Raw genomic sequence first — 13,560 nt, 5'->3', positions numbered from 1 at the left:
TACTATAAGAAACAATTTTTTTATTTTATAATATCATTGCAGAACTCATATGCTAATTTTTTCAGTAAATATAAAACATAACACTATATTTTCACTGGAGTATAGTTAATCACTAAAGACAATTACATCCTTGTAAAAATATAAGTTCTAGCTTAAGGTTCTTGGTACAGTAGTCAAGATCGATTCTTATTGAATGATTACAATATATTTACAAAGGAAAGTATTGTATAATTCTACTCATATTCTGCTATAAGTACCATCATATATACACCTAAGAGAAGCGCAATGATTTCTTTTACAGATTGTCCAAATTTAGTATCAGTTAAAAGTTCTGGGATTACAGACACTGTTGCGATATAAATAAATCCACCTGCTGTGAATGGAAGAATCCACATAGTTGCAAGATCACCTATAAGTACAAATGAATGTTTAATTGAAATCTTAAATTAACTGATTGGGAGTATATATTTTTTACAATATTATAATTCCTTCTTACCCATGCCTTCTGCAAGCAATGATACACAAGTTCCTAATAAAGCACCTACTGCAGTACTAAGCTGAAGCATCATAGCCTGTAAGAAAATAATATAAACATAATTTATTAATACAATATGCTAATAGTTGATTTAATTATTCATTTTTTTAGTATCTTACTTTTCTTTTACTGTAACCACTTTGTATTAAAATAGCAAAATCTCCTATTTCATGAGGTATTTCATGTAGTAAAATTGTGAAAGTAGTAATAAAGCCAATACTGCTACCAGCTAAATAACTGGCTCCTATAGCAAGGCCATCTGTAAAGTTGTGTAAAAAATCTGCTACTAGATTTAAACATCCAGCAATTTTTATTTCATTCTCAGGATGATTTTCAGATTTCTTAGAAACTAGATCAGATGTAACTATACTTTTCTTTGAGTTGCTATCATCTTTCTTTTTTTCCTGTACATTTTCTGGAATGCTATGTACATGTACATGACTATGATCCGTTTTTATAAGTCTTATTACTTTCTCCACAACTAGAAATATAATAATACCTAATAATATACATAAACCAACAGACATATTATGAACATGATCATGTCCTTCCTCATCATGGCTATGAGGTACCAAAGCATGAGGTATTAAGTGTAGAAATGCATCTCCTAATAGTCCACCAGAAGCAAAACTTAATAATATTTTTAATAGCGGCTCGTGCTCTTTTGTGTTGTCCAGTGGAACAAAAAATAAAATAAAAAATGGAGCTGCTGAAATAATTAAGGTAGATGTAATTGCTTTTAGAAATACAAAATCCTCCGGGTTGTCAGATGATATTGACTTATGTCGATGGTCATGTGCATGATGACCGTGCCCATGTTGATGCTGAGTTTCTTGATAATCTTGTGTGGAATGTTCATTTTTTAAATTAGCCTCCTTAGTGTATTTAAAACTTGGTAATTCACTATGACTGTGGGCTTGGCAAAGAGTAGGCAAGTTTAAAAATATCAACAATAGAAGTATTGTAAACACAATTTTTGAAATCCATTTATTTGCACAACTTCGTTGATTAACCTTTATCGTGACCATTTCTACAATCTCACACACACTGACTGAAATATAATTTAATCACGTAGTGTAGTCGATGTATTGTTAACATCCGTACATAAAAACTTCCGAGTCTCAATATTGTAGGTTTGGTGTCCAGGAATGACATATGTACATAAAAATGCAGGTGAAATATCTTATCAAAACGTGGTTAGGTCTGTTTTTTTTACGATGTAAGAACATTGTACAGTATTTACTCCCTAAGCTGACGCACACATCCCCACTATTTTATTACGCATCTTATCCACAGTGGATTCTGTCTCAGTAGTGAATCGTCAGCCAATCAAAGCAAAGAAAATTTCTACATCGATCCTCGCTAACAGATCAAGCTGCGGCCTGAAAGTATGTAGGAGTAAGACTCATTACTGTACATAATGTTGATAACCTTGGTGAACTGCACTGCTGTACTGATAATAACTTGTCAATAAGTTTGAAGTATGAAATGAATTTTAAATTTGAGATCGTTACAATGATGATCACATTTGAGGCTAAAAATTATGTTGAATCGCTAATATTAAAATAGAGTTTGTTTAATAGAAACATGCATCTGCGATATATACATGTTAGAGAGAGAAATGTACAATGAGATATTGTACATAGATAAAATATTGTCCCAATGCACAAAACATTGCTTACAGATCAGTTGGTTTCGATTTTACAGTGTTGCCGACTCTAAAAATACAATGTTACCACGTAAGCTCAAAATTTTCCAGCTCGTCAAATTTCCGGAACAAAGTTTGTAATAAAAAGTTTAAACCAGATTACAAATTATGTTTTTATTTTGTTATTCTTTTACATCATATCTATAATTATTTTCAATGAAAAATTATTAATAAATACAATACAATTTTAATTGACTCGATTGTAAAAACAATTATACAATTATTTGTATTTTTTAAATGTTCCATGTAAGGTATTCTTAACGCTTTACGAAATTTCAGCTTGAGCAGACAAAATTTCATAAAAAAAAAATAGAATTAATGTTAGATTTATATTTTCATATATATATATATATTTCATTTAAACAGCAACACCTATACCACTTTCTCTTCTTGGGCTCTCTAACAACTCCAGTTATCGTAGAAACCGTTAAAAGACTGCGTTTTAATATGATATAATTATTATATAAAATATAGCAAATATAATCTTTATTCTACAAATAATATATACAATAATACAAGTGTTTATAAGTAATACTTGTATCGTGTTATAACTTTTTTAGGAATCGATATCTGATTCCGCGGTTTGGCTACATTCGCATATTATACAGATTACAGAAAGTTTATTACTATTTTTACATAATTTACATAATTTTAGATAGCTTAAAGTTCCGTACAGTCCGCATGTTTTTTTTTTTACTGAGGATGGCGAACGTTTTTGCCGAAAACTGTGCGGGGCAACTTTAGCTTTCTCTGGGGCAACTCAGGAATACTCCTAAGGAATTATGCCCTACGACTCGTGGATCACGTCTTTACCCATGAACCAACCCTTCGGATTGCCATCGTTGGACGCGTAACCATTTTCTGATAATATTCTCTTGCAGAGCGTTGCATGAATCTCCTCTGTAACATGACGAAAGTAAAGATGAATAACAGTTACAATATTTAATAATTCATAAATTCGTATAATTTCCTATATATGTATAGCATGCACTTGCTTAGTTTCCAAAATATTAAGGAAAAGATATTGTTACTAATACATTGAATTCCGTTTATATGTGTGAGCCAGTTTCCATACTCATCTAATGTTCTTACATATGTATACATTGTGATAACAAGTGGTCAATACAGGATCGCGCACAGTTGCTTATACGAAACGGTAAGACTCCTGACCAAGCATGGATGGGGTTAGATTTTTGGTGAATTTGTCGAAAAGCTACCATGTCACCAGTTTGGTGTTTAGTCTGGATTAAGAAAGTGTAGGAACAGAGAAGGCCGGTCCAACTATACATACAAAAGTTCATGGGAAATGCAAATTTCTTGCCATCTTGTACAAGTAACTGGGCTCGAGTACTTTATGATTGTACAATCTTTCTTTATAAAAAAATTTTTATACATACCAAGCCTAATCTGTATCTGTATCTGTCTCAGTGTCCATTGCATTTGGTAAAATGATACCTTTTAAATGTTCTGGTATCATTTCCTGTGTTTTGTACATTTGACTATTAAATAATTGTGGGTTAAGATTTTGTACAACTTCAGAATCTGGAAAACATCTGCGTAACATTTCTATGTAGTGATTGAATGTACGAAAATTACGATTATGTTTAAGTATGTGTTGACATAATATTGCTTCTGCTCTTTTAACCCTTTCTGCAAGATCTTTAGATGCTCTTTCCCCATCAGAGTCTAAAAATAATGTTAATTGCTGTTATGCTACATTTCTTTCATTTAAATTATTTGCATATATAATTGTTATTTTAGTTATAAAGTTAATATACAGTTCATACCTTCTTCTTTTGGAACCTTTGTACCTCCTTCGTTTTGAATATGCCTTTCTGTATTCTTGTGCTGTAATAGGCTGCTTCTATTTGCTGTTATAACTTTTTGGCAAATTTTACAGTTTGCTTTCTGAATGTTTTCACATTTTTCAAGCCATGTTGTAAATTCTGGGTCTAGTAGCCACTCATTCTTGAATTCATTCTTACATATCTTCTTGACAGGAGGAGGAGATACACAAGCACTTGTACTTGTACTTGCACTGTCTATTAATGTAAAACTCATTATTACTCAACTTTTTCAAAAAATTGTAATTGTTTAAATTATATTCATACACAAGTACTACATATTTGCCTTACCTGAATCCATACTTCAAGTTAGAATTTCAAAAACTATCTTTGGAAAAATCACAAAGAAACTGGATAAAATCAAACGCACGCCAAACTTTACATTTAGACCATAATATAGTCTAAGCGCCAAACAATAAAAATTATGGAATGAGAATGACGCTTCGCCGGCAGTGTTTCCAGATTGCAAAGGAAAACGACGACCAAGACTCAAGTCCATGCTACACGATACGAACATCGTGCGACTGAAGCAACAACGGTCGCATATTTTCGTACTAGCATTTCTATCCCCACCACTTTACTACGCATCCAAGTCCGCGCAGTTGCTTTAAAAAGAAAACGCGATCTAGTGTACATAATATCGAACAGTTGTCGCTTTGGTGATCCCGGGTGGGGGTAGTAGTGGGGACAACACTAGCCTGAAAATCCGTTATATGCTACTGTGGCGGATTCGCGTGTTGTTTCGTTCCCCTATGTTGGTTCTCTGAGAACTGGGGATTGATGGCGTTTCGGTAGTAATGAGACACGTGGTTTGCCTATCTTCGCAGCGGTGCTTTATTTATCCTCGTGCGTACGTCTTTACTCGTGGGAGGCCTACATTAGACTGAGAGAGAGACTAGTGGTTTAGGTAGGAACGTCTAGTAACTAAATTGTAGGTAGCGCGTGTGCCGCTTGTACGGGCGTACGCCACACTACACGACAGTTAACGCCATCTAACGTAACAATGTGGGTATCGTGTTCGAATCTTAGCTCTACGATATGAACGGTATAATATCCATTAAAAAACCGCTAAGACTAGATTTGAACATTTTATCCAGCTAGGCTCTTTTTATCCGAATAATAATTTTACAATCTATATTTAAATAATTTATTTAAATAAATAGAATAATTTATGACGAATAATGAATAATCATTATTTAAATAAAATATTCGACTAAAGAGAATTCATTTGGATAACTATCTTAGATAAATATTCGAAACAATCAAAATTGCACACTGCCGAACTCTGGTGGTAGAAATGATCCCAGAATTGTAAGCACTACTGTACATCTAGTAATGAATTATGTTCAATGATTGAACATAATTTGGCGGTAATGCGAATAACGATACATGGTGTGTGTAACTCAGATCAGATATTTGAGTGACTGCTTGGTGCCTTTATTAAAAGTTAAATATGGGTATTACGGGTTTACTTCCATTCTTAGAAAAATCTTCGAGAAGAACAAATATTAATGAATTCAGTGGTGGTACTGTTGCTATTGACTCTTATTGTTGGCTACATAAAGGTGTTTTTACTTGTGCTGACAAATTGGCCATGGGACAACCGACAGATGCGTAAGAATATTGTCATTGTTTAACTATTATCTATTAAATAGAGTATCGAATAAAAGTTATGTTCTTTTTAGATATGTTCATTATTGTATGAAATTTATATATATGTTACTTAGTCATAAAATTAAACCAATTCTTGTATTCGATGGACGACATTTGCCTGCAAAAGCACTAACTGAGGATAAACGACGAGAGTATGTATACAAATTTAATTGTCTACTATTTACTAAACGAATAATTTTACATCTATATTTTTATCTAGGATTTCGGAAAATAATTTCTGAATTAATATTTAAAAAATCCATAAATTCGCATCTAATTCTACATATATAACAATATCGTACATTTGTAATACTTATTTTAAATTATCTGCAACATTTAATCTTCCGAGTATAATGCAGTCAATGAACTGAGTGCCCAGTGTTATGTATCTGGTCAAGTTAATATCTAATTTTATATTATATTTTTTGTTTAGAGCCAGACAAATTAATCGTAGCAAAGCAATTGAATTAATAAAAATGGGGCAACATGCAGAAGGAAGAAATTTGTTAAGAAGATCTATAGATGTTACACATGAAATGGCTTTGCAATTAATTAAACAATGCCAGAAAATGAATGTTGACTGTATTGTAGCACCATATGAGGCAGATGCCCAATTGGCGTATTTAAATATTAGTGGAATTGCTGATGTTGTTATTACAGAAGATAGTGACCTAACATTATTTGGTTGCAAGAAGGTTTCTATCGTTTCATTACAATTTAAATATCTTCATGTTCTGTTTATTTCAATTTGAATACAATATAAATTTTATTTTTACTTATTTTTCCTTTTATCATAGGTATTTTTTAAAATGGATGTATATGGTCATGGTACTTTGGTAGATCAAGAACATTTACATCTTGCTATGGGTCTGCAGGCAGAACAATTTAGTATGGACAGTTTTCGTTATATGTGTATTTTATCAGGCTGTGATTATTTGCCTTCCCTCTCTGGTATTGGGTTGACTAAAGCAAAAAAATTTATTATGTTAAATACGGACTGTGATATATACAGGGCAAGTTGCATCTAACTTTAGTTTTATTTATCTCCATAATATTATGTATATAAATCAAAATTACAATTATTATTGTAGGCTTTAACTCGTTTGGGATCTTATTTAAAGATGAAATCGTTAGTTGTAACAAAAGAATACAGAGATGCATTTATATTAGCAGATATTACTTTTAAACATCAATTAGTGTTTTGTCCTCTACAAAGAAAACAAGTTCGCTTGAATCCACTTTCACCCGACATAACAGAAGAGCAATTATATTATGCTGGTGTAGAAACAAATCAAGCTGATGCACTTCAACTTGCTTTAGGAAATTGTGATCCATTTTCTTTAGAAGTGCTTCATAATTTTGATCCTGATAAAGAGGAGGTAAATATCAATACATATAGAAATATACAAAATTTGTACATGTACTTAAGTTTTATTTTAATCCTGAATATCGTTTGAATTGGTATTTTTCAGAATCAAAATAGATCTAATGCATGGGGTCGAAAATCAGTTCAACTTCAGCATACTAGTATTTGGTCAAGAAACTATCAATTAAGAGAAAATTTCATCGAAAAGTCTCCTCACAATAAGTGTCAACAAAAGACTGCCAATAAAGAGATGATTCTCCAAACCAATCGTTTGAGAAGGTCTATTTTACCACAGCATGAAGATAATACCGGTATTACAATATATTCTTTATGCAGTATTTTCTATTGATACAATAGTGCTAAATATAATTGCATCCAAATTTTACAGAATGTACAGAGCTGAATCGAAATGAAATTTTAAATATCTATGAATCTAAGGACAGTAGAATAGAAAATAATTTAGAAACAAACTTATCTCTTAGTGAACAAGAAACATCTCCTATTTTAATTAAACGAATAAATCCTTTCTCTACACAAACATCCACTGATAAAACTTCTCCAAGTCTTTTGTCTAGAAGCAGAAGTCGTATAAAGGGAAGAGGCAAAATACGTGTTAGAAGAACAATTATAAATGAAAACGTTACTGAAGAAAGTAAATTCTTTGCTAACACAAGTATAAAACGTGATAATAATAACATAATTGACTGTGATGCATTGTATGCATCTAGAAATTCAAATGAAATTTTTCAAGAAGAAAGAGATAGGACGACTGAAGAAAATAATGCCACTAATAACATTAATGTTCAATCCCTAATAACAACTGACAAAATGGATACAGAATCATGTTCCATGGATATAGACGAAGAATGTAATACAGCATTTATATCAAATCAGCGCAATGTTATTGATGACTCAAATAGTTCATCTAACTTTGATCTTGGAAAATCATATTTAGATACTCAAACAAATGAATTTGTTTTAAGTGAAGACAACAATCGATCAGATGATGTAACTAAATCATTTACGTCACCAGAATCTTTTGCAGATTCTGATTTCTTAATTTCACAAGAAAATATAAATACCTCAACTAGTAGTTTATTTAAATGGTCAAATACAAATAACAAAACCAAACTTTCTAACAGTAAAAAGTCCTCAAATTCTAGAGTAAGTGCTATTACTGCATCAGATTATGTAGTATTCTTCTAAGATTCATATCTGACTAAGTCTTAGAACAAATATATAACATACAATCAAATATTTATTTTAGACTTCCGGTAGTAAAACAAATACGACAAGCAGTACACGTAGAAGTCAGCAATTGAGTTCAGTACAAAGGCAAGGTTTATTGAGCATGTACGGATTTGAAAAAAGAAGTAAGTATAATATATTATAAAAACAAATTTTTAAGAATCGTATAAAAATATTATTTATTTATAGAATTACTGTAAAATTACGTCGCACATGGAGATTATTATATGTCGAAGAAAGTGTGCTGTGCCATGTGTTTAATAAAAAAAAAAAAGTATGAGTTTATTTGCAAAAGCAGTATCTGATGGAAATACAAGTACAAATACTATTCAACAGGATCTCACTTTATTATACATAAGATGCGAGGCAGCATTGTTCTAAATATTACAATTTTGTACAAACATAGGCTATTAAAAATGTACTTACAAATAAAATAACGTTTCTTTTTTTTTACGATAAACTAGAAATTATTTCTCCTCCCAAGGTCTTGGTATTCTTACATTTTCCCAATTATCAAGGTCAGAATTCTGAAAAATGTTACATTAATCTTTTTAAGTTATATTTGAATGACAACTACAAATGGATAAAATTTAAATGAAATAAAAATATGATAACAAAGATAAAATACAATAAAAGAAAGTAGATTGTCAAAGCTATATGATTCTATTTTCTTTTCTAAATGACAATAAACATGACTAAAAAATATGTCTAACAAAGTATGCAAAGTATACTATAAAGGAAGTATTATTAAATCTTTCATGCTTATTATTATCTTTCTGATTAAAATAAAGTCCTTTAATTATTAATATTAAATCCTGCAAAAATATTTAAAATAATCAAGTCTATTAATACATCTAGTATATAAAAATAAAAAGAAATTGATGAACTTGTTATTCATAATTATAACATTTATGTATTCGTTACAATTTTTATTTTGTATGACAAAATCAATCAATCAATGAATCAACAATTCAATGATTATTCTCTATGAAAGTGAAGAATAACTGTCATATGAAATATATGTATATTACCCAAAATTTAACTATACCGTAAAAGGTTTGTAAAATTATCATTCTTGAATGCAACTATAATATCTTTGATCAAGATTACATACCTTCTCCAAATCATCATATATCTCTTCTAGAGTAGCAGGATCTTTCATTTCAATTCCTGCTTTTTTTATATCTCTTCTAATATCGTACGAGATCGTATTTCGGTATTTATATCTAAGAATCATTGAAATTAACTGCTATTTCTCTTATTTCAATGTTATAAAATTTAAAAATCTAACCTTAATAATTACCTTACTTCCGTAACTTCACGGAGTGCAAACGAACCTCCTATTACGAGTACCATAAATGGTACAAAATATCGAAATGCTGTTGATTTTAAAAATTTTGATATTCTACTATGCATTCTACTATAAAATATTACGTTACGTAGATGCTCATGAGTAACCCACAAAATGCGAGGTTATGTTTCCCTTTATTTCAGTCACATAAGCATTGTAAGTTGCATACCATGCACATATAATGTATGTATGATTCTATGTGCATAGAGTAGTTTCAATTATGTAATAACATGTAATGTACATATATAATTCGCAGATATCCTACATATGTAATATCTGATCCGTATCAATAAAAATTCATATTACATATGTAATTTAATAAATACTTCTTATTCCTAAAATGGTCATTTTATCTATGGAAATCTATGGAAATTATCTATGGAAAGCAGACGACATACAGTTCCACACGTTCTGAACGTAATTCAATGTATGTAATTGGTTACAGGTTTAAAGTGGGTTTCACATGTTCAAGCATGTCTTGAATCAATATGTAACTAGAAACAGAGAATCAAATAAGTGTTCATTTTTGTCGAAGGTTTCGTTAAGATTGACCGATTTTTCATGAAACTGAGCATGAAATCAAGGTAATGAAAAAAAATAAAAATTTTACATGAAAAATAATGAACAACAAAGTTAAGTAAATGCTGCCGGAAATGCACGAGGGATATTGAATCGATCAGTAATTGCAGATAAAACGGCGCTCGGCTAAATTCGGTTGGTCGATACTGAGAATCGGCGATTCTCGGCCCGTTGGAAGTGGCGAATAGGTCATTGCACGGAAGTCGGTTCCTTTCGGTCTCTCAGGATAGGCTGTTCGTCGACGGTTCTCTAGTCACTCACGAATTCAACATTCCAAAGGCCGGGTCTTCTTACCGCCTCTCGACATTGTCCTCTGGTAAGTCGGACCGCTCGCTAGTGAAGATCGCGATAAATTAAAAGAAAATCGCCGAAATATCACGTCGATCGCGCGTTAACTTGTTTTTACGTTGAAGTATTTACGGGAATACAGTTCTTCGTGAATATTCGTAACATAATCAGCATGAAACTTGTACGGAACCGATGCCCGGTCATCGAGGAGGAACACGAGTAGTAGCCATTTTCTAGTGTTTCGGACGTTCTTCCGTCGTTACATATTTTCGGAGTAATTATCGACCTCTTGACAACAGAGAAATTGTAATTTTTCACGGGTTAATTTCAACCTTACTACCCTCTGCGAATGTCTTGTGGAACGATTTAGTATAACGCGTTACGTAATCCTGCGCTTCGTGCATTCAGTTCGTGGTCTATGGTTTTCGATATAGATTGTGCGCGCGTCTTACGTACGAACTTACGGCAGTATCTTTTATACGTTGCTGTTCCGACGTTTTCCAGATACTCTCTCTGCGACCACACAACGTCAAACGTCATCATGTTCGCTTGCACCCGATTCATCGCGCCCATTGCCAGGTCCACCGTGAGTAGAGAGGAACTTATTTTCATTTTTCCATTTTGTTCGTGATCTATGATTATTATATAACGAGACAACACCGTTTTACCGTAATTCTGGAATACTTTGTTCCGCAGTTGGTCGCTGGAACCAAGAGTTACATGCGGCCGCTGAGCAGTGCCGTGGTCAACCACAGCCAAATTCTCCAACAGAATCAAATCCAGAGCCCGGTAAGTGTTGTGAGTATCATTGACTTTTTTTACACATTGCATAACCTCTCCCATATTCGAGGTTACATAAGTGGTTTTATTCTTATAGCAGAACAGTTTTTGTGAATTAAAATAATAAATTAGTCATTGATTTTATATAGATAACAGCCATTCATGAACTAGAAATTTTTGTATTGACTTTGTGTGTTGATGCACATTAAAAATTACTGGTGCCATGATATTCAGAATGTGCTATGAGCTGGACAAAAAGATCAATTACATGGGCAGAACATTGAAATAAGATCTTTAAAATTTACATAAGGATTGACAAAGAAATAGTTTTATATAAAATTTATTTTATTTGAACCTAAAATTTTTAGTCTATTTTTGTTTTGTCTAGCTCACACAACAATTTGAAAACTGTTGCAGATGCAGTTTTATTAACAGGCTCATTTTTTCAGTGAAGATTGGATAAATTTAGATTGATTATACCAATGTATTGACTTAATATATAACATCAATGATAGTGGTTATATAAGTCATATTGTTGCAGTGTAGAAATACTTAGATAATCTAGAATTATTTTGGACCTTAGATACCTCATTACATAGAAGGATCAAAAATTAAATTCAAAAGATTCTATACTTCTATAATTTGTTATGTTAAACTCTACAGTCTTACATACAGTCATCTTATTATTCCTGCATAATTGGTATCAAAGTTATCTGTTTAATTATTTCCTGCAGTCACCTATTCTGCGTAACTTCCAAACTTCCACAATCAGCCGTGACATTGATTCTGCTGCCAAGTTTATTGGTGCTGGTGCAGCTACTGTTGGTGTTGCTGGATCAGGTACAAAATAATGGAAATCATATTCTTACTGTCCTCGATAACAAAAATTTTTTACAGACCTAATTCCTGTTTCTCATTCCCTTTATAATTGCTCTATATTTGTCCTTCTCCTTTTTCAGGAATTGGTATTGGATTAGTTTTTGGTTCCTTAATCATTGGTTATGCCAGAAACCCATCTCTGAAACAGCAAGTCTTCAGCTATGCTGTCCTTGGTTTTGCATTATCAGAGGCAATGGGTCTTTTTTGCCTGATGATGGCATTTGTTATATTATTTGTCTTTTAGTCCCAGTTCCTTCAAACATTCCTGATTGCAGTACAGTTATAAATTTTGTTCAACTACACATAAGATTCTGACATAAAAAAAATTAAGACTCCCTATTATGATTTTAGGTGCTGGAATTGGTTCGGTATTTGGATCGTTAATTATTGGTTATGCGAGGAACCCTTCACTGAAACAGCAGCTCTTCTCATACGCCATTTTGGGCTTCGCCTTGTCCGAGGCCATGGGTCTTTTCTGCCTTATGATGGCTTTCCTGCTCTTGTTCGCGTTCTAAGTCAACAACATCGCATAAGAAATTTCTGATAGTTTTAGTGCGTCACTGCCAAGACAGCATCTTCTGTCTCTGACTGGGAACAGTGGAAGCTGTTCTTGGTAAACGGGTTGCCATGAAATCATTAGAGAAAGTTCGAGTTCTGGTTCGACGGGGTGTGCGACGGTACGAGAATTAATGCAAATATTACTTGGCTGTACGTATTGGATCATCTATCGGACCGTCCTACCCCCTTCAAGCCTTTTAATTTGTTCGTAATCATTTCATGGTTTACTGTCTCATGTAGCGTAATTCACATTATTATAAAAATCAGTATAATGAACGAATAAGACGTTACTGGAAGTTTATTAAAAAAGCAAAAAGAAAAAAACAGAGCCTCACTTGCATACTCCCATAATACGCACGTATGTATTTGACATTAATATATCGATCCAAAAGAAAGTAGTACTACACTTTTGAACGTTTTTGTTATCCGGATATGGTTCATCATTGTGCCGTCGCGTGCGCACGTTATTGAAGTAACTCCTGACGAAAAACTGTACAGTGATATCAAATAAACATTTTTGTCGTGAAAATATTATTTTATTGTTTCTGTTTTCCTTCTCTTCGATGACTTAACGTCGTTCTATCGTTTCGAAATATTTTCACATCGAAATTGCTCCCACGAAATGTAAGATATCAGAACATTGTACGTAAATAATTGAAAAGCAACGAATCTAAAATATAATGGATATTTAATGAATTACACTGTGTAGAATTGAACGGAAATATACAATACTGTTTTCATTTTTGTTAGTTTACCATGTTAACTTTGACA

The 13,560-nt window shown here is 32.3% G+C and overlaps 5 protein-coding genes across 10 annotated transcripts; 2 read left to right on the top strand and 3 right to left on the bottom strand.

Annotated features, from left to right (window-relative positions):
- LOC117224052 (zinc transporter Slc39a7) lies at positions 1–2,199 on the bottom strand. Its single transcript, XM_076521464.1, has 3 exons — positions 655–2,199; positions 497–572; positions 1–409 (listed from the first exon to the last, which is right to left on the bottom strand). The coding sequence occupies exons 1-3, from the start codon at positions 1,561–1,563 to the stop codon at positions 234–236; spliced, it is 1,161 nt and encodes a 386-aa protein (XP_076377579.1). The 5' UTR covers positions 1,564–2,199; the 3' UTR covers positions 1–233.
- Positions 2,200–2,712: 513 nt separating this feature from the next.
- Positions 2,713–4,585, bottom strand: LOC117224054 (uncharacterized). Its single transcript, XM_033476712.2, has 4 exons — positions 4,379–4,585; positions 4,031–4,285; positions 3,641–3,929; positions 2,713–3,143 (listed from the first exon to the last, which is right to left on the bottom strand). Exons 1-3 carry the CDS (start codon positions 4,386–4,388, stop codon positions 3,646–3,648), a joined length of 549 nt encoding a protein of 182 aa, XP_033332603.2. The 5' UTR covers positions 4,389–4,585; the 3' UTR covers positions 2,713–3,143; positions 3,641–3,645.
- Positions 4,586–5,057: 472 nt separating this feature from the next.
- On the top strand, positions 5,058–8,807 carry tos (Exonuclease tos). Of its 2 annotated transcripts, XM_033476729.2 has the most exons (9): positions 5,058–5,701; positions 5,773–5,892; positions 6,174–6,435; positions 6,538–6,753; positions 6,832–7,119; positions 7,213–7,417; positions 7,495–8,270; positions 8,374–8,479; positions 8,544–8,807. In XM_033476729.2, exons 1-9 carry the CDS (start codon positions 5,541–5,543, stop codon positions 8,552–8,554), a joined length of 2,145 nt encoding a protein of 714 aa, XP_033332620.2. In that variant the 5' UTR covers positions 5,058–5,540; the 3' UTR covers positions 8,555–8,807. The 2 variants fall into 2 exon arrangements, with proteins under 2 accessions (XP_033332620.2, XP_076377576.1); XM_076521461.1 differs by lacking the exon at positions 8,544–8,807 and having other exon boundaries at positions 8,374–8,499.
- l(3)neo43 (cytochrome c oxidase assembly protein COX16 homolog l(3)neo43) lies at positions 6,463–10,383 on the bottom strand. Of its 3 annotated transcripts, XR_013033255.1 has the most exons (5): positions 9,658–10,383; positions 9,469–9,580; positions 8,781–8,881; positions 6,921–7,105; positions 6,463–6,703 (listed from the first exon to the last, which is right to left on the bottom strand). XR_013033255.1 is itself a non-coding variant. In XM_076521468.1 (4 exons), the coding sequence occupies exons 1-3, from the start codon at positions 9,768–9,770 to the stop codon at positions 8,822–8,824; spliced, it is 285 nt and encodes a 94-aa protein (XP_076377583.1). In that variant the 5' UTR covers positions 9,771–10,383; the 3' UTR covers positions 6,463–6,703; positions 8,781–8,821. The 3 variants fall into 3 exon arrangements, 2 of the variants coding, with proteins under 2 accessions (XP_076377583.1, XP_076377582.1); XM_076521468.1 differs by lacking the exon at positions 6,921–7,105; XM_076521467.1 differs by lacking the exons at positions 6,463–6,703; positions 6,921–7,105 and having other exon boundaries at positions 8,678–8,881.
- Positions 10,384–10,452: 69 nt separating this feature from the next.
- Positions 10,453–13,318, top strand: ATPsynC (ATP synthase, subunit C). 3 transcript variants are annotated; one of them, XM_033476740.2, is made up of 5 exons: positions 10,453–10,600; positions 11,077–11,158; positions 11,269–11,361; positions 12,087–12,192; positions 12,583–13,318. In XM_033476740.2, exons 2-5 carry the CDS (start codon positions 11,114–11,116, stop codon positions 12,744–12,746), a joined length of 408 nt encoding a protein of 135 aa, XP_033332631.1. In that variant the 5' UTR covers positions 10,453–10,600; positions 11,077–11,113; the 3' UTR covers positions 12,747–13,318. The 3 variants fall into 3 exon arrangements, with proteins under 3 accessions (XP_033332631.1, XP_033332627.1, XP_033332629.1); XM_033476736.2 differs by having other exon boundaries at positions 10,454–10,600; positions 11,269–11,370; XM_033476738.2 differs by lacking the exon at positions 10,453–10,600 and adding an exon at positions 10,700–10,846 and having other exon boundaries at positions 11,269–11,370.
- Positions 13,319–13,560: the final 242 nt, after the last annotated feature.

Source organism: Megalopta genalis, chromosome 5 (genome assembly GCF_051020955.1).
Source record: "Megalopta genalis isolate 19385.01 chromosome 5, iyMegGena1_principal, whole genome shotgun sequence".
NCBI classification, from domain to species: Eukaryota; Metazoa; Arthropoda; class Insecta; order Hymenoptera; family Halictidae; genus Megalopta; species Megalopta genalis.
The sequence above is the reverse complement of the archived record's forward strand: the minus strand, read 5'-3'. Positions and strand labels throughout refer to the sequence as shown.

Excerpts from the sequence above, each read along its gene's own strand:
- ATPsynC (XM_033476736.2), top strand. The coding sequence starts at position 11,114 with ATGTTCGCTTGCACCCGATTCATCGCGCCCATTGCCAGGTCCACC. Across the intron at positions 11,371-12,086 it reads TCCAGAGCCCGGTAAGTGTT|TCACCTATTCTGCGTAACTT; the intron begins GTGAGTATCATT and ends TATTTCCTGCAG. Across the intron at positions 12,193-12,582 it reads TGTTGGTGTTGCTGGATCAG|GTGCTGGAATTGGTTCGGTA; the intron begins GTACAAAATAAT and ends TTATGATTTTAG.
- tos (XM_076521461.1), top strand. The coding sequence starts at position 5,541 with ATGGGTATTACGGGTTTACTTCCATTCTTAGAAAAATCTTCGAGAAGA. Across the intron at positions 6,436-6,537 it reads CATTATTTGGTTGCAAGAAG|GTATTTTTTAAAATGGATGT; the intron begins GTTTCTATCGTT and ends CTTTTATCATAG. Across the intron at positions 6,754-6,831 it reads CGGACTGTGATATATACAGG|GCTTTAACTCGTTTGGGATC; the intron begins GCAAGTTGCATC and ends TTATTATTGTAG.
- LOC117224054 (XM_033476712.2), bottom strand. Across the intron at positions 3,930-4,030 it reads AAAGGTTCCAAAAGAAGAAG|ACTCTGATGGGGAAAGAGCA; the intron begins GTATGAACTGTA and ends CATTATTTTTAG.
- LOC117224052 (XM_076521464.1), bottom strand. The coding sequence starts at position 1,563 with ATGGTCACGATAAAGGTTAATCAACGAAGTTGTGCAAATAAATGGATT. Across the intron at positions 573-654 it reads GTGGTTACAGTAAAAGAAAA|GCTATGATGCTTCAGCTTAG; the intron begins GTAAGATACTAA and ends ATTTTCTTACAG. Across the intron at positions 410-496 it reads ATTGCTTGCAGAAGGCATGG|GTGATCTTGCAACTATGTGG; the intron begins GTAAGAAGGAAT and ends TTGTACTTATAG.